This window comes from Salmo salar, chromosome 21 (genome assembly GCF_965601325.2).
Source record: "Salmo salar chromosome 21, fSalSal1, whole genome shotgun sequence".
NCBI lineage: Eukaryota > Metazoa > Chordata > Actinopteri > Salmoniformes > Salmonidae > Salmo > Salmo salar.
This window is the reverse complement of record NC_138311.1, coordinates 49,124,318-49,148,324: the sequence shown is the minus strand read 5'-3', so window position 1 is coordinate 49,148,324 and position 24,007 is coordinate 49,124,318. Positions and strand designations below refer to the sequence as shown.

The 24,007-nt window shown below is 41.2% G+C and overlaps 1 protein-coding gene and 1 long non-coding RNA gene across 2 annotated transcripts; one reads left to right on the top strand and one right to left on the bottom strand.

Annotated features, from left to right (window-relative positions):
• The first annotated feature begins 3,383 nt into the window (after nt 1-3,383).
• Nucleotides 3,384-23,054, top strand: LOC106582437 (major histocompatibility complex class I-related gene protein). The gene is given in 14 exon segments (XM_082967220.1): nt 3,384-3,629; nt 7,567-7,824; nt 7,924-8,205; nt 8,470-8,778; nt 9,114-9,161; nt 9,397-9,432; nt 11,148-11,180; nt 11,339-11,377; nt 11,575-11,604; nt 11,963-12,010; nt 13,029-13,107; nt 13,288-13,307; nt 14,876-15,043; nt 20,075-23,054. Coding segments are annotated over 13 exon segments (1,368 nt in total). The 5' UTR covers nt 3,384-3,487; the 3' UTR covers nt 14,920-15,043; nt 20,075-23,054.
• Nucleotides 16,998-18,391, bottom strand: LOC145862584 (uncharacterized). Its single transcript, XR_014382070.1, has 2 exons — nt 17,210-18,391; nt 16,998-17,167 (listed from the first exon to the last, which is right to left on the bottom strand). It is a non-coding gene; the product is annotated as an uncharacterized LOC145862584 (long non-coding RNA).
• Nucleotides 23,055-24,007: the final 953 nt, after the last annotated feature.

The following is a 24,007-nucleotide window of genomic DNA, read 5'->3' as shown; positions in this document are numbered from 1 at the left end:
CAACTTTGATGTAATGTCCTTAAAACAAGTCAAAATGAGGCTCAGTAGTGTGTGTGGCCTCCACGTGCCTGTATGACCTCCCTACAACGCCTGGGCATGCTCCTGATGAGGTGGCGGATGGTCTCTTGAGGGATCTCCTCCCAGACCTGGACTAAAGCATCCGCCAACTCCTGGACAGTCTGTGGTGCAACATGGCATTGGTGGATGGAGCGAGACATGATGTCCCAGATGTGCTCAATTGGATTCAGGTCTGGGGAACGGGCGGGCCAGTCCATAGCATCAATGCCTTCCTCTTGCAGGAACTGCTGACACACTCCAGCCACATGAGGTCTAGCATTGTCTTGCATTAGGAGGAACCCAGGGCTAACCGCACCAGCATATGGTCTCACAAGGGGTCTGAGGATCTCATCTCGCTACCTAATGGCAGTCAGGCTACCTCTGGCAAGCACATGGAGGGCTGTGCGGCCCCCCAAAGAAATGCCACCCCACACCATGACTGACCCACCGCCAAACCGGTCATGCTGGAGGATGCTGCAGGCAGCAGAACGTTCTCCACGGCGTCTCCAGACTCTGTCACGTCTGTCACATGTGCTCAGTGTGAACCTGCTTCATCTGTGAAGAGCACAGGGCGCCAGTGGCGAATTTGCCAATCTTGGTGTTCTCTGGCAAATGCCAAACGTCCTGCACGGTGTTGGGCTGTAAGCACAACCCCCACCTGTGGACGTCGGACCCTCATACCACCCTCATGGAGTCTGTTTCTGACCGTTTGAGCAGACACATGCACATTTGTGGCCTGCTGGAGGTCATTTTGCAGGGCTCTGGCAGTGCTTCTCCTGCTCCTCCTTGCACAAAGGCGGAGGTAGCGGTCCTGCTGCTGGGTTGTTGCCCTCCTACGGCCTCCTCCACATCTCCTGATGTACTGGCCTGTCTCCTGGTAGCGCCTCCACGCTCTGGACACGACGCTGACAGACACAGCAAACCTTCTTGCCACAGCTCGCATTGATGTGCCATCCTGGATGAGCTGCACTACCTGAGCCGCGTGTGTGGGTTGTAGACTCCGTCTCATGCTACCACTAGAGTGAAAGCACCGCCAGCATTCAAAAGTGACCAAAACATCAGCCAGGAAGCATAATAACTGAGAAGTGGTCTGTGGTCACCACCTGCTGAACCACTCCTTTATTGGGGGTGTCTTGCTAATTGCCTATAATTTCCACCTGTTGTCTATTCCATTTGCACAACAGCATGTGAAATTTATTGTCAATCAGTGTTGCTTCCTAAGTGGACAGTTTGATTTCACAGAAGTGTGATTGACTTGGATTTACATTGTGTTGTTTAAGTGTTCCTTTTATTTTTTTGAGCAGTGTATATGTCCAAAATAGGGGAGGGTTGTCAAAGTTTTATATAATCTAGGTTTGACATGAAGGTCAGTCATATATATATATATATATATATGACTGACCTTCATGTCAAACCTAGATTATATAAAACTTTGACAACCCTCCCCTATTTTGGACATATACACTGCTCAAAAAAATAAAAGGGAACACTTAAACAACACAATGTAACTCCAAGTCAATCACACTTCTGTGAAATCAAACTGTCCACTTACGAAGCAACACTGATTGACAATAAATTCCACATGCTATTGTGCAAATGGAATAGACAACAGGTGGAAATTATAGGCAATTAGCAAGACACCCCCAATAAAGGAGTGGTTCTGCATGTGGGGACCACAGACCACTTCTCAGATCCTATGCTTCCTGGCTGATGTTTTGGTCACTTTTGAATGCTGGCGGTGCTTTCACTCTTGTGGTAGCATGAGACGGAGTCTACAACCCACACAAGTGGCTCAGGTAGTGCAGCTCATCCAGGATGGCACATCAATGCGAGCTGTGGCAAGAAGGTTTGCTGTGTCTGTCAGCGTAGTGTCCAGAGCATGGAGGCGCTACCAGGAGACAGGCCAGTACATTAGGAGACGTGGAGGAGGCCGTAGGAGGGCAACAACACAGCAGCAGGACCGCTACCTCCGCCTTTGTGCAAGGAGGAGCAGGAGAAGCACTGCCAGAGCCCTGCAAAATGACCTCCAGCAGGCCACAAATGTGCATGTGTCTGCTCAAATTGTCAGAAACATACTCCACGAGGGTGGTATGAGGGCCCGACGTCCACAGGTGGGGGTTGTGCTTACAGCCCAACACCGTGCAGGACGTTTGGCATTTGCCAGACAACACCAAGATTGGCAAATTCGCCACTGGCACCCTGTGCTCTTCACAGATGAAAGCAGGTTCACACTGAGCACATGACAGACGTGACAGAGTCTGGAGACGCCGTGGAGAACGTTCTGCTGCCTGCAACATCCTCCAGCATGACCGGTTTGGCGGTGGGTCAGTCATGGTGTGGGGTGGCATTTCTTAGTGGGGCCGCACAGCCCTCCATGTGCTCGCCAGAGGTAGCCTGACTGCCATTAGGTACCGAGATGAGATCCTCAGACCACTTGTGAGACCATATGCTGGTGCGGTTGGCCCTGGGTTCCTCCTAATGCAAGACAATGCTAGACCTCATGTGGCTGGAGTGTGTCAGCAGTTCCTGCAAGAGGAAGGAATTGATGCTATGGACTGGCCTGCCCGTTCCCCAGACCTGAATCCAATTGAGCACATCTGGGACATCATGTCTCGCTCCATCCACCAACGCCACGTTGCACCACAGACTGTCCAGGAGTTGGCGGATGCTTTAGTCCAGGTCTGGGAGGAGATCCCTCAAGAGACCATCCGCCACCTCATCAGGAGCATGCCCAGGCGTTTTAGGGAGGTCATACAGGCAGGCGGAGGCCACACACACTACTGAGCCTCATTTTGACTTGTTTTAAGGACATTACATCAAAGTTGGATCAGCCTGTAGTGTGGTTTTCCACTTTCGTTTTGAGTGTGACTCCAAATCCAGACATCCATGGGTTGATAAATTGGATTTCCATTGATTATTTTTGTGTGATTTTGTTGTCAGCAGATTCAACTATGTAAAGAAAAAAGTATTTAATAAGATTATTTATTTCATTCAGATCTAGAATGTGTTGTTTAAGTGTTCCCTTTATTTTTTTGAGCAGTATATATGTATGTTTGACAACCCTCCCCTATTTTGGATCACCCCTAGTAAATTTAGATCTGTCTCTTAATTCATTGAAATTACTTGAACATTTTGCATTAATTACTTTCAAGTAAAGCAATTGAAAACATGTTTTATTTTTTATTAAAGTAGTTGAAAAACGCGTTTCATTTCAAGTAAGCATTTTGAAAATGTGTTTCGATTCTAGTAAAAGTGTTGAAAAACAAGTTCTGCAGGATTTTCTAGGCCGTGACAAAAGTGAATGTTTAAGGACATGGCAGACTCTGCCTAGTTACATGTGACAGTGTTAAGCCCGTATTAATCATTCGCTAAATTTGTATGCGCCCAACTCTATTTTATAAGAAACGATAAGGAAACGGGTCTACACTCTATGGAATTTGATGAAGGAGAGCCTACCAAGCGTACACAAGCGATTGCTGGTAACGTTGCTACCAACCGTTGTTTAACATTAAACATGGGAGGCCGAATCATGGTGTTATGGTTGTGTCTCAGCCTGCGTACAGCAAACTCAGGTGAGAGCCTTTCTTTTGTTTGGTTAGCCTTAAATCGGCTAAATAATTGCCCTAAATCAAACGCCGTTTTGGAAGTAAAATAACAACAACGCTATTTTCTTTTAAACTTGAATGTGGTAATGTAGGTTGGAGTTTCGAGGTTATTGCCCAAACTGAGTGTCAGGCTCTGAAGGCAGGGAAGGGTTGATGATGATATATATATATATATATATATATATATATATATATATATATATATTTTAAAGAAACAAACGTAATCGTAGTCTATATGTGTTCTGTCCCAAATAGAGAAACAATATTTTCTAGGAGGGAAAACAAATGTGGAGCGTACACACAAAGCAGGCTACTTTAGACTGCTAAGGCAGATCTCTATCACTAGGCTACAATCACCTTCCCTGAATATCTTACTAAATTACCGGAGCACAATATTACTCAGTTTATAAATCAATGTAACCTTTTTTTTTATCTTCAGGGTCAGTATTGTGTCTTGTCAGTGATCTCTCGAAGTTACTTTCATTTACAACCTGCACCAGTACAGTTTGCCTGGATATAAGTGATGATGTGTACAACTGGATTTTTCAGCCAATCATGTGTGTCCGATGTTTATTCGTCTAGTTTCCTGGAAATTGGATTGTTTTGCATCAACTTCAGATTTTAAATGACTGCTAAAACTAGGCTATTTCTAATAGTTTCGAATATGATTGTTCATATTTTACCATTATTGGTATTCCCATGACATGCGCAGGTGAGTATTTTTTTTTCACTCAAAGGGTGCATAAAATATTGAAAAATATATAGCCTACTCGTTGATTTAAAAGAATGTGACCTATAAATAGGATACCAAGGTTTGTGCAATACGCCTAGAACTACAGTCTAATTTACATTTAAATTAATAGTATTTAAATATTGATTCTTGAACACATGCCTCGTAAGTACAACTGCCTTACCCCATTAGACTATACCTAAATAAATATAAGGTTGTCCTCCATTGTTTCCATTTGTTTTTGTAAACACAATGTTCAAGGTCAAGTTTTATTTGTCACATGCACCAGTACAGTGAAACGCCTAACTAGCAAGCCCTTCCCAACAGTGGAGTATTCAATATAAAGAAAGTATAACAGGAAGATGAACATAAAAACATGAGATAAACAAAAGAGGCAGCTACAGTATATACAGGGTCAATGCCAGTACCAAATGAACAATGTGCAGGGATACTGGAGTATTGAGGTAAATATGTACATGTAGGCAGGGATTAGGAGAAAGTGACTGGTAGCAGGATAAATAATAATATTATAATAAACAGTATGGCAGTAGTGTAAGTGGTGTGAGTGATTGTGTGTAAGAGAGTCAGTCAATGTATACCTGATCAAATCTAATGTTATTTGTCACATGCGCCGAATACAACAGGTTTAGATAGACCTTACTTACTTACTTACTTACACACCCTTAACCAAAAATGCAGTTTTAAGAAAAGTATGCATTAAGTAAAAAATAAAAGTACCAAATAATTAAAGAGCAGCAGTAAAATAACAATAGCAAGGCTATATACGGGGGTACAGGGTCAATGTACAATGTGGGGGGGCACCGGTTAGTCGAGGTAATTGAGGTAATGTGTACATGTAGGTAGAGAGTTAAAGTGACTATGCATAGATAATAAACAGAGAATAGCAGCAGCATAAAAGAGGGGGCATGCAAATAGTCTGGGTAGCCATTTGATTAACCTGTTGAGGACAGACGTTGCGCTAGCTGAACCCCGTTCCGCCTGCGGAACCCCTAGCCAACAGCCAATGGCATCGCACGGCGTGAAATACAAAACCAACTAAAATACCACAATTCAATTTTCTCAAACAATCAACTATTTTACTCCATTTTAAAGATAAGACTCTCGTTAATCTAACCACATTGTCCGATTTCAAAAAGGCTTTACAGCGAAAGCAAAACATTAGATTATGTTAGGAGAGTACATCGCCACAAATAATCACACAGCCATTTTCCAAGCAAGCATATATGTCACATAAAACAAAAACCACAGCTAAATGCAGCACTAACCTTTGATGATCTTCATCAGATGACACTCCTAGGACATTATGTTATACAATACATGCATGTTTTGTTAGATCAAGTTCATATTTATATCAAAAAACAGCTTTTTACATTAGAATGTGATGTTCAGAACTAGCATACCCACCGAAAACTTCCGGTGAATTTACTGAATTACTCATGATAAACGTTGACAAAATACATAACAATTATTTTAAGAATTATAGATACAGAACTCCTTTATGCAATCGCTATATCCGATTTTAAAATAGCTTTTCGGCGAAAGCACATTTTGCAATATTCTGAGTACATAGCTCGGCCATCACGGCTAGCTATTTTGACATCCGCCAACTTCGGGGTCACCTAAACTCAGAATTAATATTAGAAAAATTAGATTACCTTTGCTGTTCTTCGTCAGAATGCACTCCCAGGACTTCTACTTCAACAACAAATGTTGTTTTGGTTCCAAATAAACCATAGTTATGTGCAAATTTGTTCATGCGTTCAGGTCACTATCTGAAGGGTAACGCGCGAGTGCATTTCATGACAAAAAAATTCAAAATATTCCATTACCGTACTTAGAAGCATGTCAAACGCTGTTTAAAATCAATTTTTATGCTATTTTTCTCGTAAAATAGCGATAATATTCCAACCGGGCAACGTTGTATTCATTCAAAGACTGAAAGAAAAACATGGCGAGTTCTCGTGACCGCGCATGTCCAGTCTCACTGTCCCCAGGCTGACCACTTACAAACTCTGCTCCTATACTTTGCCCAGAGACAGCAGACCCCCCATTCCACTTTCTGGCGGCTTTAGAGAGCCTATGGAAGCCTTAGAAAGTGTCACGTTACAGCACAGATGCTGTATTTTCGATAGAGATGCAACAGAAGGACAACAAATTGTCAGACAGGGCACTTCCTGTATGGAATCTTCTCAGGTTTTGGCCTGCCATATGAGTTCTGTTATACTCACAGACACCATTCAAACAGTTTTAGAAACTCTAGAGTGTTTTCTATCCAGATCTACTAATTATATGCATATTCTAGTTTCTGGGCAGGAGTAGTAACCAGATTAAATCGGGTACGTTTTTTATCCGGCCGTGAAAATACTGCCCCCTATCCCAAAGAAGTTAACTGTTCAAGAGTCTTATGGCTTGGGGGTAGAAGCTGTTGAGAAACCTTTTGGATATCAATGTCAGAGGTTTTAACAGTTGAGCAGGTAGGTCATAAATGGCCTGTTCACTGTTATGCTACTAGTGCTACCATGATTATTATAACGTTACTGTTATGCTACTAGTGCTACCATGATTATTCTAACGTTACTGTTATGCTACTAGTGCTACCGTGATTATTATACTGTTATACTACTAGTGCTACCATGATTATTATAACGTTACTGTTATGCTACTAGTGCTACCGTGATTATTATACTGTTATACTACTAGTGCTACCATGATTATTATAACGTTACTGTTATGCTACTAGTGCTACCATGATTATTATAACGTTACTGTTATGCTACTAGTGTTACTATGATTATTATACTGCTATGTTACTAGTGCTACCATGATTATTATACTGTTATGCTACTAGTGTTACTATGATTATTATACTGCTATGTTACTAGTGCTACCATGATTATTATACTGCTATGTTACTAGTGCTACCACGATTATTATACTGTTATGCTACTAGTGCTACCATGATTATTATACTGCTATGTTACTAGTGCTACCATTATTATTATTATGCTGTTATGTCACTAGTGTTACTATGATTATTATACTGCTATGTTACTAGTGCTACCATGATTTCAGTAAGTAATTGTGTGTGTTTATGTAACAGTATTGCTTCCCTTCCCATCCATTAATTTAGACCTATGTTTGCGTTTTTACTAGCTACCCATTCCCTGAAGTATTTCTACACAGCGCTTCCACAATCTACTGGCCTTCCAGAGTTCAGCGCTGTTGCTTATTTGGATGAGGAACCAATGTATTTCTATGACAGTTCTACAAAGGAAGTGGTAGCTCGACAGGAGTGGGTAAAAGAAGCCGTGGATCCAGACTTCTGGAGAAGAAATACACACATTTTTAAGGAGACTGAGAAGGTGTTCAAATACAACATGGACTCTGCAAGAGATCGCTTCAACCAGACAAGTTAGTAGGCCATCATCAGAGCATGTTTTGATAGATAGCTAACCGTAAACACTCATTGAAGATTGAAGGATCGATGTTACTATGTTTTTTTTTTTTTAGGTGCCCTTGCATTGCAGAAAATGTACAGCTGTGACTGGGATGACGTAACTGGTGCAGCTACAGATGGACGTGAACAGTATGGATATGGAGGAGAGGACTTCCTGTCATTTGATCTGAAGAATGAAAGATGGATTGCACCTGGTCGGCAGGGACTCATCACCAAAATGAAGTGGGATGCTAATGTTATTAAGCTTAAAGCCAAAATTCACTATCTAACACATACGTGTATTGAATGGCTGAAAAAATATGTTTCCAATCGGAGACGCAATCTGCAGAGGACAGGTATTATTATGAAGACTTAATTCGTTTTTACACAATTTGAGTAGGTTTACTATTTCTATGTCTTGGAGATTCTATTTACATGTGTACATACAGTTAGATTTTTCAAACAAACTTGTCCAGTAGCCTTCCTGAGGAATAGTGTACAGCCAGATGCTGTCATCTGAAGAACAAAATAAACACTATAGAGCTGTATGTATTTGATCAATATTCTGATGTTTGTGTATTTAATCAATATCCTGATGTTTGTGTATTTGCTTTCCACAGTACCACCGCAGGTATCTTTGCTTCAGAAAGAACCGTCCAATCCTGTGACCTGCCATGCAACAGGCTTCTATCCGAACGCAATCATGATATTGTGGTGAAGAGATGGAGTAGAGATCCATGATGATGTGGTGCATGAAGAGACCCTGCCTAACGGGGATGGGACATATCAGAAGAGAATCCATCTCACTGTGTCCCCTGAAGACCTACAGCAGCACAACTACACATGCACTGTCCAACACATTAGAGGCGATGATGTGGTTCTGTCTGCTAACAGGGACAGCATTCGCAGCAACAGCAGGAATACTCAGGGTTAGTAGTTCTCCTATTAACCAACGCAGTTCTCAAGGACCCTGGGAATTCAGGTTTTTGTTTCTAAATATTACATCTAAATGTTATGTTCTAGACTTCTATATGTTATTCATCTATTAGCAAACCAGTTGTATATGGCAGCCTCTTTTCAAATGTGCATTCTTAGAGGCCGCTGTGAAAAGTGATGTTGTGATCCTCTGCCCCTAGAGTCTGATCAGTTTTGATTACGATTTTACACAAAACATTATTCATTATCTAATCAATGTCTTCACTAATAGTGTTATGTTTAATGAAATCAAAAGTATTCACATTGAGCATTTCTTCTTTGATCTCAGGGCACTACATCACCATTGTATTGGTCACATTGGCCTTCAGTGTTATTGGTACGTCAAGCCCTCTTCACCACTATAGACACCAGCAGATACACAAATGTAGCAACAACTTAAAACATCCAGTGTATCAGTACATTTGAATGTCAATAATACACTACACCATAGTGTTACATGTATTTTGTTTTGCCATTGAAATGATTGAAACAGATTGATATGATTTAGATTACCAATGATGATGAGAGAAGGAAAAAACTAATTGCCACATCTTTTTCTCCTATTATCCAAGTGGTTTTCATAATGACAAAGGTCTGCAAAGGAAAAGGTAAGTTCCCACCTATTCTTTTAACCACTATGGTTAACCTGTTGGGTCTAGGGGGCAGCATTTGCACGTCTGGATAAAAAAAATGTACCCGATTTAATCTGGTTACTAATCCTACCCAGTAACTAGAATATGCATATACTTATTATATATGGATAGAAAACACTCTAAAGTTTCCAAAACTGTTTGAATGGTGTCTGTGAGTATAACAGAACTCATTTGGCAGGCAAAACCCTGAGACATTTTCTGACAGGAAGTGGATACCTGATGTGTTGTATTGACTTTAAACCTATCCCATTGAAAAACACAGGGGTTTAGGAATATTTTGGCACTTCCTATTGCTTCCACTAGATGTCACCAGCCTTTACAAAGTGTTTTGAGTCTTCTGGAGGGAGATCTGACCGAACAAGAGCCATGGAACGGTGATGTCCCATTAGACACCTGGCGCGCTACTTCATGTTGGGTACCCTCGTTCCAATACGTTATAAAAGACTATGCATTCGTCCACCTTGAATATTATTCATGTTCTGGTTAAAAAAGGCCCTAATGATTTATGCTATACAACGTTTGACATGTTTGAACGAACGGAAATATATTTTTTCCCCTCGTTCATGACGAGAAGTCCGGCTGGCTTACATCATGTGCTAACGAGACGGAGATTTTTGGACATAAATGATGAGCTTTTTTGAACAAAACTACATTCGTTATGGACCTGTGATACCTGGAAGTGACATCTGATGAAGAGAATCAAAGGTAATGGATTATTTACATAGTATTTTCGATTTTAGATCTCCCCAACATGACGTCTAGTCTGTATCGCAACGCGTATTTTTCTGGGCACAGTGCTCAGATTATTGCAAAGTGTGATTTCCCAGTAAGGTTATTTTTAAATCTGGCAAGTTGATTGCGTTCAAAAGATGTAAATCTATAATTCTTTAAATGACAATATAATATTTTACCAATGTTTTCTAATTTTAATTATTTAATTTGTGACGCTGACTTGACTGCCGGTTATTGGAGGGAAACGATTTCCTCAACATCAATGCCATAGTAAAACGCTGTTTTTGTATATAAATATCAACTTGATAGAACTAAAAATGCATGCATTGTCTAACATAATGTCCTAGGAGTGTCATCTGATGGAGATTGTAAAAGGTTAGTGCATCATTTTAGCTGGTTTTATGGTTTTGGTGACCCTGTCTTTGACTTGACAAAACATTACACACAACTCTTGTAAATGTACTGTCCTAACATACTCTAAATTTATGCTTTCGCCGTAAAACCTTTTTGAAATCGTAAAACGTGGTTAGATTAAGGAGATGTTTATCTTTCAAATGGTGTAACATAGTTGTATTTTTGAAAAATTTGAATTTTGACATTTATTTGGATTCAAATTTGCCGCTCTTGAAATGCACCTGCTGTTGATGGAGTGCACCACGGGTGGCACGCTAGCGTCCCACCTAGCCCCAAGAGGTTAAATTATCAACCACCTGTTAATAATACTGGAAAATGAGAGGTTTCAAACTACTTTACTCAATTGCTGCAGTGTCTACTAAACAATACAGTGGTCATTATATTGTATTCAACAAATATTCTGACATTTTAACTCTTTGTTTATTGGAATAACATTCATTTTCAGCATTACACAGGGAAAGGTTAGTCAGTTTTGAAATTCTGAAGCTATTATTATAGCGTTAATCTTTCTACTGTCCTTCTAGAACCAACAGCTGGAAAGGAAAAACAGTGACCAAGTGAGTACTGAACTGTGTTGTGCTGTATGCAATAGAGGAGTGAATCCTTTATGAAGGATTTCATATCAATCAGTAACCTACTCAACTATACTCAACTTTTCTTACTGAAAAGGTGAGGTGGAAGTTATTGTGAAATGTTCCTTTTTTCCAATTCTCAGCAAGTCTCCCGGAGAAGAGTGTTCATCTGCTCGTCAATGGTGAGTATTCAGATTTCTATTTTACTCAAATATGACCCTTCGGCAGTAAAGAAATTCAGTCTGGTTGTTTCCCTTTTCATTAAGAGCATAATTTGAGGAGTTTAACATTAAAGAGCTTTGCAAAAATTATGTAAATAATCCGTCAAGGCATTTCCTCCATTACTGATTGAAATAAAAAAACATGTATTTCCCCCTAGCAAAACCTGCTGAAGTGGGGAAATCAAAAAGTGAGTACTGCCACGTGGAGAGTTATTGTCAGTGATAATACATTTCATATTGATAAGTGACCCCAAACACTTGTATATCTTTAATCTACTTTCCGTACTGAAACCTGGGAAATTGAAGCAGGGATGTCTCAAGTCCAGACTCAGCAATATGACATCACCATACACGGTGGGGAGCCTAGATGGTTTGTGGTGGAGAGACTTCGTAAGTCACCCAACTATTCTGGTGATGTCGTATCGCTAAGTCTTCCATTAATGCATTCTTGTTTAAATGTCCCCGGTATCAGTACGGAAAGTAGAAAACTGTGATTTTCACAGTTTAATGTTGACATGTTAAAATAAGAAATATGCTGCTTTTCAGTGAGCCATCCAGCTGATACTCTCCAGTGCCCGACTCAAGATACGACTGGTAAGAATATTTATTCCTGTATTTGTGTAGCTTCATAGTTGGAGTTGAAAACGGGTTCTTCAATGAACAATCTGAAACCAGTCAATGAATGCAAATGAATCTAAATGTCACTTTAAATGCACCAATGACTTGACGCAGACTCCCCTTCAAGGTATTTTGTGGACCTGAAGACACTGTCAAGTTTTGAGTTTATTAGTCATCCAGACCTCTTATAGGTTCTTAAAAACAAAAGTCTGGATAGTGGCCTCTCCTCCCCCATAAATTATTTTCAGTTTGTTGTTTATTTACCCACACATCACATGTACAAATGTAGCTCTGTTTTATTTATTTATTTTTATTTTGCCGTTATTTTACCAGGTAAGTTGACTGAGAACACGTTCTCATTTACAGCAATGACCTGGGGAATAGTTACAGGGGAGAGGAGGGTTGATGAATGAGCCAATTGTAAGCTGGGGATGATTAGGTGACCATGATGGTATGAGGGACAGCTTGAGAATTTAGCCAGCCTACGATAAGTGCCATGGGATCTTTAATGACCTCAGAGAGTCAGGACACCTGTTTAACATCCCATCCGAAAGACGGTACCCTACACATGGCAGTGTCCCCAATCACTGCCCTGGGACATGTTAGTTGGTCGAGCATGGCAGTTGCAACGCCAGGGTTGTGGGTTTGATTCCCACAGGGAAGTAGTAGGAAGAAATTATGAAAATGAATGTACTCACTACTGTTAGTCGGTCTGGATAAGAGTGTCTGCTAAAGGACTAAAATGTGAAGCATAATCATGGAGGGTGAGGGAGATAAAAATCAGATAGCTTGTGGGAGGGATCATACTCAAATGCACACAATACTGTGATTATTGTCAATAGATTATGATCATTTACGGGATATGCTGTTTACATGCTATGAAAAATATTATCCAACTAATATTGTAGTGCAATCCATTGAAGTAATTCATTTTCCGCTGTTTTAAGGTGAATTTTGTTCAGGAAAGTTCAGGATGAATGTTTTCATATTTAAGGTTTCGACAGAACGTCCAACAGAAGCAGAACAATTTCCTCAGGCTCGTCTGCTGGCTCTGATGACTCTGGCGACTCTACGTAAGTATCCATTATGTTGTGATCATTTTATTGTGTAATATCAGCATGTAAAGTAAATGTTTTGAATCCTGTGTGACAGATGAACTTGTGCATTGATTTTGTACATGGATGTAACTGTCTAAGTTTTGTGCTTTGTTCTCTGATTACACATTTTTTATTGTATCTTTGCTTTCCCCCTAGAACTCCTCTTGTCAAGAAACGTAAGTTGGGATCTGTTTAACATCTTATTTGCTGCTCTATGTTCTTGGGAAAGTTTTGATATTCTTTAATTACATGAATCTGCTTTAAAACCTTTTGAGGACCCCTTCGAGATAGAATCCCGTTAACGGGATTGATTTGACAACATCCGGCAAAATATAACATTAAACATTCTTGAAAATACAAGTGTCTTACACCCTTCAAAATATTAGAATCTTGGTAATCAAACTCCGTTGTCCGATTTAAAATAGCTAATACAGAGAAAAAATGGCATGCTTTTCTTTGAGAAGAGCAATCAACGACAACAAACTTTTTCCGCCATGACAGGTATGACACATTCACATCCGATGGTAAAAAAATGACTTACATTCTGATATCTTGCTCTTATTTCTTATCCTGGGGGTCCCAGTGATCAAATGAAGTGCCGTTTTCTTTGATAAAATCCATTTTCATAGCCTAATACGAAACATTTTGTAAACCGCTTGTGTCGTGAATTCCGTGTCTATCAACTTTTGACGAAGCATTCGATGTAATTACACACACTAAACATACGTTTATCTAGTCACGGTTGGTTTCATTGCAATCCTCTGGATGTTTGTTACACAGCCAAACATGATGGTTCTTTTTGTGGGGCATATTGACCGAAAGGAACTGATTTGAAGACAACGAGCAATGACATCATTGCGCATCAATAATATTAGCGATGTTTCGTTGATTGACTGTATTTCTGTCCAATGGTCACTGATCTTCTTGAAATCTAGCTTGATAGATAGCCAATGAGCTGAGGTAAACGCCAGTATGTGATGGTTATGGGTTGGAACACCAGCCCTTGTCGTAAACGCACGGGTAACGAACTTCATTCGCCATTGAAGATCAGACTTGTTGCAGGCACACGTCATTACGCACAGTTGTATTTTGTGAAGAGTAGTTTCAGGGATTGTATAGAAAACATTATGGCGAATAAATCTGGAAAAGGGAAGTCGAAGGCTAAGTATACAGATTTGCACAACATTTTTGAAGAAATAGATAGGGAAAGTGAGACAGAATATTTACTCGACGATGAATCTTTGAGTGACCATAGCTTTGATTCGGAGGCTGAGGAAATGTTTCTGCAAGGAGAGGGAATACTTCTGGTCTGGTGGGTGCTAATGCCGTTGTTTGAAATATAAATCATTTGATATTTTTTGGCCAAATATATTTTTTGGTGGAATTTATAGAAATATAATCAGTAATGAAATGTGTAACACACTATGTATGGCCAAAGTACACATTGGCAATACATAGTGTGTGTATGACCCATAACCTGTGTGTTTGTTTGGGTGGATGTGTGTATGTATGTATTACATTTTTTATAAAAATGGAATGGAGTAGAACAGCAAACACACACATGGCCACTGTTGGGGGGAGGGCAGGCAGGCCCACAACAATGGCCGTAGTTGAATGGAACAGCACTTCACCATAGTGACTGTGACATAGTGACTCTGCTCTATATAATACATATCTGTTTATTTTACGTGATGATACAAGGCTCATACATAACAAATATTTTTTGAAATGTTTTCTTTCACAGTGGTAGCGACTCCGACTGGTGCCAAGGTGCCTATCCCCCGATGAAGCTGGTTCATCCAGCCAGACACCTGCTGTTTCCGGCTCCACACCTACCCCCGCCCAGCCATCTAGAGGTGTGAAGACGTCAAAGAAGCGGAGGAAGGGAAGCGTGGAACCTGCTGGCAGAGAGGTAGATGGGCGTTGGCACTCTGCTGGAGGAGGATGTTGATCCAATTCCACTAGTATTTTGGCCGAAAAGGCAGCCAGGGCCGCAACTAGACATGACAGCGAAGTACAGCCCCCTTCAACCTTTTCAGCTGTTTTTCACCCCGTCAGTAATTGATTCACTTGTATCTAACACCAACAAGTATGGAGCAAAAAAGCAAGCAGGCAAGAAAGATGCATGGAAGCCCATTTTCATGCAAGACCTTTTCTGCTTCCTTTCGATTGTCATTTACATGGGGCTGGTGAAGTTAATAATGTTGCTGTAGGCCTCTTGGAAGCCTCCCTGACCAGTTATCTTCCTAAACAATACATTTGGAACAAACCTACAAAATGGGGATACAAGCTGTTTGTTTTCGCCGATTCTGTGTGTGCGTACACCTGCAATTTTTTTGTTTATGAGGGGAAAAGCAGTTTTGCGACCGGTAAGGGACTAAGTTATGATTCTGTCATGGAGCTGTTGGATTTTCAACTTCTGGGGAGTGGCTACAAACTGTTTGTCGACAATTTTTACACAAAAGCCCTTCCCTGTTTGCAGACCTAAGGAAGCTGAATGTGTGGGCTTGTGGCACCATTCGTACCAACAAAGTGGGCATTCCAAAGAAAAAGGTAAACGACATGCCTAAGCGGGCTGAGCGGGGTACGATGCGATGGATTCGTGAAGATGGCCTGCTCTTCGTGAAGTGGATGGATACCAGAGAGGTGGTGATGTGCAGTACTATCCACAAGTCCTTCAGTGGCGATCACGTCGTCAGGCGTGTGAAGGGCGCTACTGGGGCATGGACCACAAAAATGTCCCCATTCCTGGAGCTATCAAGGACTACAACAAGGGCATGGGAGGTGTGGACCTTTCAGACGCACTGATAGGGTATTACAATGTTCTCCACAAGACCATGAAATGGTACAAGACATTGTTTTATCATTTCATCGACATTGCTGTGGTCAATTCCTTCATCCTCCAGAAGGAAATGGCTAAGAGCTGTGGACAGCCCCCCATCTCCCGGCTAGCCTTCAGGAAGCTGCTCATCCAGGAGCTTGCTGGCTACATTACAAAGTCCACTGCACCACCTTCTGCCCCCTCTACCTCTGCCCCCTCTACTCCTGCCGCCAGTGGTGTTCACATGCCAAAGTTCATAACTGCAGGCATGAATGTGCCTCGGGGCCAAAAGGGCACAGCATGGAGGCGTCGTTGTGTTCTTTGCCGCATGAAGTCCCCCATCACCTGCAACACGTGTTCGGTTTGCCTCTGCTTTACAGCAGAAAGGGACTGCTATGGGACATGGCACCAGCAGCAAAATATTGTGTAGAGGACTGAGGGTCTTCCAAGGGTCTACCCCTGTTATTTTTTTTATATATATTTTTTTGTAAATATTTTTTCAACATTTTTTGCATTTTGTGTAGTTATTTCCATAAAAATGTACCTTTTTTTGACCAATATTTTTGGCACATTTTTATAAAAAAATGTGTTTGTTGGAATTGCATTTTGTTACTTTGTATATAGTTATTAGCACAAAAAAATGTACCTTTTTTTGACTTTTTGCACATTTTTATTTAAAAAATGTGTTTGTTGGAATTGCATTTTGCTACTTTGTATATAGTTATTTGCATAAAAATGTATCAAAAATATAAAAACCTGCTACATTTTTATAAAAAGTGTTTGTGTGTTAGAATTGCATAATGTTATGTTGTATATAGTTATTGGCACAAAAATGTAGCACTTCACCAATTCGGCCACTTGGATACATTTGGGCAACTTGTGTGGGAGACCTGGGTGACTTCATGCTAAATGTCATGTAGCTCACTCATTCCTGAAGTTATGTGGGAAAGTGTGTATTTGGGAAGCCTAACACATTGTGCATGTCTTATAGTAATATGTCTGTGTAGGGTGTACTGTGTCTTATAGTAATATGCCTGTGTTTGTAAGATTGGGTGTACTGTGTCTTATAGTAATATACCTGTGTAGGTAAGATTGGGTGTACTGTATGTCTTATAATAATATGCCTGGTGTAGGTAAGAAAGGGTGTACTGTAGGTCTTATGGTAATATACCTGTGTTGGTAAGAGAGGGTGTACTGTGTCTTATAGTAATATACCTGTGTATGTAAGAGAGGGTGTACTGTCTTATAGTAATATACCTGTGTAGGTAAGATTGGGTGTACTGTATGTCTTATAATAATATGCCTGGTGTAGGTAAGAAAGGGTGTACTGTAGGTCTTATGGTAATATACCTGTGTTGGTAAGAGAGGGTGTACTGTGTCTTATAGTAATATACCTGTGTAGGTAAGATTGGGTGTACTGTATGTCTTATAATAATATGCCTGGTGTAGGTAAGAAAGGGTGTACTGTAGGTCTTATGGTAATATACCTGTGTTGGTAAGAGAGGGTGTACTGTGTCTTATAGTAATATACCTGTGTATGTAAGAGAGGGTGTACTGTCTTATAGTAATATACCTGTGTAGGTAAGATTGGGTGTACTGTATGTCAATGCCTGGTGTAGGTAAGAAAGGGTGTACTGTATGTCTTATGGTAATATACCTGTGTTGGTAAGAGAGGGTGTACTGTGTCTTATAGTAATATACCTATGTATGTAAGAGAGGGTGTACTGTGTCTTATAGTAAAATATTTTTTACATTTAACTAGGCAAGTCAGTTAAGAACAAACTCTTATTTACAATGACAGCCGCCTTGTTCAGCGGCAGAAAGACAGATTTTTAACCTTGTCAGCTCAGGGATTTGGTCTAGCAACCTTTCGGTTACTGGGCCAAAGCTCTAACCACTAGGCTACTTGCCCAATATGCCTGTATAGGTAAGATAGAGTGTACTGTATGTGTTATCAGTCAGGGTATCCTATCAATCCTTCACAAGATAGCATGCACACCACATTTTCTTCAGGAAATTAACTTTTCTCATTTTTGATTGTGACTTTCTATCTGCACTGACTCCTTTGATTGTTCTTATTTGGGGAGTGATGAGCCCTCTACACTGCAGGATTTCCCTAACACTTTTCCACCAACATATTGGAATGTGAACCAAATTAAAATAGGGATACTACGAATGGTTAATGATTACAAGTGATTATATCAGAATCTCAGAACTAAATTAATGTGCATTATTTCATAAAAATAGTTTAATATGACATTTTGATTTGAATGGAGACAGGCACACCTTTCTACAGCCTTTACATTTTTTTTTTAACCTTTATTTAACAAGCAAGTCAGTTAAGAACACAAAGGCTGTGTGAAGTTTCTGGATATTAGCGGGAACTGGAACATGCTGCCGCACACATCGATCCAGGGCATCTCAAACATGCTCAATGAGTGACATGTCTGGTGAGTATGCAGGCCATGGAAGAACTGGGACATTTTCAGCTTTTAGGAATTGTGATGTGATTCTTGCGACATGGGGCCGTGCATTACGCTGAAACATGAAGTGATGGTGGCAGATGAATGGCACGACAATGGGCGTCAGATCTCGTCACAGTATCTGCATTTAAATTACCGTCGATAAAATGCAATTGTGTTCGTTGTCCATAGCTTATACCTGCCCATACCATAACCCCACTGCCACCATGGAGCACTCTGTTTACAACGTTGACATCAGCAAACCACTAGCACACAAGATGCCATACACGTGGTCTGCTGTTGTGAGGTTGGATGTACTGCCAAATTCTCTAAAACGAGGTTGGAAGAGGTTTGGTGGATATTCCTGCTGTCAACATTCCATTTGCATGCTCCCTCCAAACTTGAGACATCTGTGACATTGTATTCTGTGATAAAACTGCACATTTTACTGGCATTTTATTGTCCCCAGCACAAGGTGTACCTGTGTAATGATCATAGCGTTTAATCAGCTTCTTGATATGCCACACCTGTCAGGTGGATGGATTATCTTGGCAAAGGAGAAATTCTCACAAGGGAAAAGGGGATACCTAGTCAGTTGTACAACTGAATGCATTCAACTGAAATGTGTCTTCTGCATTTATCCCAACCCCTCTGAAATAGAGAGAGAGGGGGGGGGGGGGGGCAACAGGGATGTAAACAAATTTGTTCAAAATATTTGAGAGAAATATGCTTTTTGTACATATGAAACATTTCTGGGATCTTTTATTTCAGCTCATGAAACATAGGACCAACACTAGATGTTGCGTTTATATTTATGTTCAGTGTATGTAACCTATACAAACGTTTTTTTTCTATAAATAGAAACTCCACTTTGCCCACCAGATGGCTCTGTAACTGTTTGATACCCATCAACTCTTCTCTGTGTCTTGAGGGTAGGTCAGCTCATAGGGATAAGGAAGATATTTTGGTGTGAGTACAAGCCAATATCAGAAAGATGACTTGTGATATATTAGCAGTTGTTTTGTTAGAGATGTCGGGTGCACAGTGCATAGCAATACATCTATAGCTACAGTGAAATGAACTATTTCAGATGGAGAGGGAAGATTTATCATCTCGGTTTCAACGGACTATGAGAGCTGAGTGAATAAGACGTGAATGGTTGATTTAACTGTACTGGGTCTCACTCGAGGAAAAACAGCTCTGAATGAGTAACGAGACCCATGATTCAGTTCAGGAGGAGTAGATGGGCTACTGGAGGAAAAGAAGGAATGAGGGAGAAAACCGCCAGAGGTCAACTATGATGAAAGGTCACGATGATGACTGGATGACTAAATATTTATATTGGCGACGTCAACGCAGCCACAACAGCACCGCTGTAATTGAATACAGACCACGTGGGCAGTTATGGGGAAAAACTCAAACCCTCCAAGCGATTTGCTGACTAAATCTTAAAGTAAAGAATTGTTAAGAGAAAAGAAAGCTGACCAGGGTCTGGAGAGGAGTACTATAAGCTCATCCCTAAAAGCTCACGTCTCTAAATGGAGCATTATATCCATAACAATGTCCCTTGGGCACACTTGGTCTTGTTGGTTGCTTTTTTTGCCTTGTTATTTCAGTATAGGTTGAGTTGGGTGATGTCTGAATGTTTCCTATCTTGTAGGTCGAGAGCAGAAAGACCCATCTCCCCTCCCCTACTCGTCATCAGATCCAAAGTGAGGTCCACTCCGCCTCTCGTTGACGTACAGTACATTCTGAAAGTATTCAGACCACTTGACTTTTTCCACATTTTGTTACTGTACATTACAGCCTTATTCTAAAATGTATTAAATACTTTTTTCCTCTCATCAATCTACACACAATACCCCATAGTGACAAAGCAAAAACGGGTTTTTAAAAATGTTTGCAAATGTGTGTGTGTATATATATATAAATAAACAGAAATACCTTATTTACATAAGTATTCAGAACCTTTGCTATGAGACTCGAAATTAAGCTCAGGTGCATCCTGTTTCCATGATCATCCTTGAGATGTTTCTACAACTTGATTGGAGTCCACTTGATGTAAATTCAAGTGATTGGACATGATTTGGAAAGGCACACACCTGTCTATATAACTGTGAATAATCTGCACACTGTATATGTGTGTGTAAAATGTGTAGCCAGCCAGCCAGGTAGAAAAATGGCAGAAAAAAGACAGACATCAGAGCATTTTTCAGTTCACCAAAACGCAAAGCAAGAACCCTAGAAGCCTAATATCTCAAAGACTAGTTGATAAAATCATAAGAAAGAAGTGAAATGCTAATGGGATGTTTCATAATGATGTCATTAGGCAGAGCAGGCAACAGATGGCACACGGACAGCTGAGCTGGGGACAGATAGGCAGGAACAGACTGGCAGAGACAGGGAGTCTCAGGTAAAGTCTTGAGTCTTTGTTTGGCAACATTATGAAAGGTTCTCTCTTTTTAGGTTTTAGGTTCTCTCTTTGTAAAATAGGGACATAATTGGACAATGCCATGGATACCCCCACTCTCAACTTAAACTGGTGACTGAACCAAGATTTGTTTAAGGCAATGGTATTGCTGTTGTGATTAATTGTGTAGTTTTGGGTAACGGTACTTAGGAGAATGGCAAACACCTTATTTATTTTCTAGGAGAGAGACTGTGAGTCAGTGAGGGTGGTGAAGGAGAAAGAGCCAGAGAGAGAGACTTCAGAGGACAGTGTCACAGCCACGGCAGGACCAGGTGTCACCCTTGTTGCCAGCAGCACCAGTATAGGGGACAGTGGCACAGCATTGTCCAGTTACCTCAGTGATGGCACAAAACCATATCAGCCACACCCACAATTTATAGAACCGCAAACTCTTGCCAACAGAGTGATGACGTGTCAAGAGAAATGGTTTCGCGATGTCCCCTGGCTACATGATAATCCATCAATAAAAGGAGTGTTGTTTTTTTCACAGTAGCCAAGGGTTTTCAAGCCAGCCATCTTTTGGCCAAAGAGTGGATGCTGGCTTCATTAGTGCAGGATTTAGGAACTGGAGAAAAGCCATTGTAAAATTCACAGCACATCAAAACTGCCAAACCCACCGCCACTTTGTAACTGTAACAGCACACCAGCTAAATCCAATCAGTGCCCAGTTATCCAGCGCGTGGGGTAAACAGCAGGAGGACACAAGGCATTGCTTGATGAAAATTGTTAGTTCGGTGCGGCATGTAGTAAGACAGGGACAAGCCTTTAGAGGTCACACGGATGACAGTGGGAATTTATACCAGCTTTTGAAACTTAGGCCAGAAGAGAATGATCCCATTTTACTGAAGTGGTTAACAGAGCGTACCACAATGTACACAGGCCCCAAAGCACAGAATGAAATTCTGAACATCATGGCCAATACAGTCATTCAAGGCATTGCAGCTGAGATCTCTTCAGATTGTACAATTTTCAGTAATTGTTGATGGTACTCAAGATGTCTCTGGTGCTGAACAGGAGAGTGTCTGCCTGCGTTATGTTGACCATGACCTTGTCCCTCACAAGGAGTTTATTGGGCTATACAGAGTGTCGAAGACAACAGGCGAGGGCATTGCGAAAGTGGGAACTGATGTGTTGTTGAGGCTCAATTTGCCCATGTCTGACTTACGTGGGCAGAGTTACGATGGTGCCTCAAACATGGCAGGAAAATACACAGGTGCACAGGCAATTGTGAGGAGGCAGCAGCCATTAGCCCTCTATGTGCATTGTGGCACACACTGTGTAAATCTGATTACTCAGGCTGGCTGCTCAGCCTCCCCACTGATCCGGGATTCCCTTTCTTGGGTCCATCAGTTAGGTGTCCTCTATGGCCAGTCAGGAAAGTTTAAGAGCATGTTTGAATCAATTGCCACGTCCGAAGATACACATCTGACCACCCTGAAACCCCTATGTCCAACAAGGTGGACTGTGCGGAATACTGCTATTAGAGCTGTGCTAGGGCAGTATGAGCGGGTACTAAGCAGCCTAGAGGAGATGGCAGAAACTGCATCCAAGACATCTTCAACTGCCAGTGGCTTATTTGAGCACTTGTTGGGTTATATTTTCTTAAACTAGTTGTGGTGCATAACTTATGAATACTAATGCTAAACATAAGAGGTTTATATTGTATTAACATAGATTGAGCAACATATAATAGACATGACTAACTGGAGGGTTGCTGACTAGTAGTGTAGGCTGAGTAGACTCGTGACACACACACACAATGCCTGGTTGTGGGGCCGCTCAAGGACAGGTGTATGTGAGGAACTAATAGAGGGGAGAATGGCTGTGGCATAAGAACAGTCACTGTCCTTGAGTGTTTGACTCTCGGGTACACACACGAAGATAAGCTAGAAGACAACTATGCTTGACAACAAAGATGCGTCTAGAGGCTGGGACCAGCCAGCACGCCAACGATAGGCTGGAGTAAGTCTAAACCACACCCAAGCCTCTACTATGACAGGCCCTCAGGGAGAGGGAACTAAGTCTGTCAAGAAGTATTTAAAGAAAAACTTGTGATGTCACTCAGTTCTCTGTCTGCCCTGCGTGGTGTCACAGTGAGCCCGTATATACGAACTTCATATTTACCATTCAAGTGTTTGCATTAATTAAAGTACAAAGAAATCAGAAGTTACTCTGTGCTGACTATTTTGTTCTGATACCAGATTCGAATTGACGCGACCCAACACACTTCAGCAAAGGCAAGACTGTGTTGGGCCTCACACTTGCCTCTGTTCTTGGAGAGCTTGAATACCTGAACATTTCACTGCAGAAGAAAACTCAGACTGTCTCTGGTATGCAGGCTGCAGTCGAGTGTGTGCGGTCATCTCTTAGGGGTAAGAGAAATTACGAAAGCAACCTTGCACTATATGAGAAAGCAACAACATTGATTGACTCCATTAAATCCATTGAGACACACTCAAGACGATTTGCTGGCAAAGCATTGGATCACTGTAGGGCAGAATTTTTTTAAGTGTTGAATGGGGTGGAGGTTCAATTTGGCGACTGTTTTCACCAGGACAGTCTAAACGTCCTGCAAAAGTTGGAAAGAGCACTTCTCACTGGGGAGTTGGATGAGTCTCTAGATCAGTACCCTGAGCTGAACATAGATTATTTTTCAGTGCAGTTGCCTCTCTTTCGCAACATATATCCCTGTAGCAGCAGTGGTGAAGCAGCAGAGGTCCTCAGGAAGCTTCCAGTGGAGGTGCGGGGGTTGTTTGACCAAGTTGAGGTGCTGATCATAATTCTGTTTGTGGTGCCAGTATCTTCATGTGAGGCTGAGAGGAGTTTCAGTGCACTCCGCAGGTTGAAGACTGCCAGTGGCTAGCATGAAGACTGCTACGGGCTAGCATGGGCCAAGAGAGACTGAACGGCGTAGTTGTCTGTAATGTACATAAAGACAGGCTGGACAGTCTCGAGTTAAAATATCTGCCAGCAATTTGTTGGATCCATTGAAACCCCCCAACATGTTAGGTTATTTTTTTCATTAGTTCAGTAGTGTGTATAGCAGTGGCTCTCAACCTTTTTTGGGTACTGGAATCCCTGCATATTTTGAGACTAGGCAGGCAAGGTTTTGAGCGGTCCTCA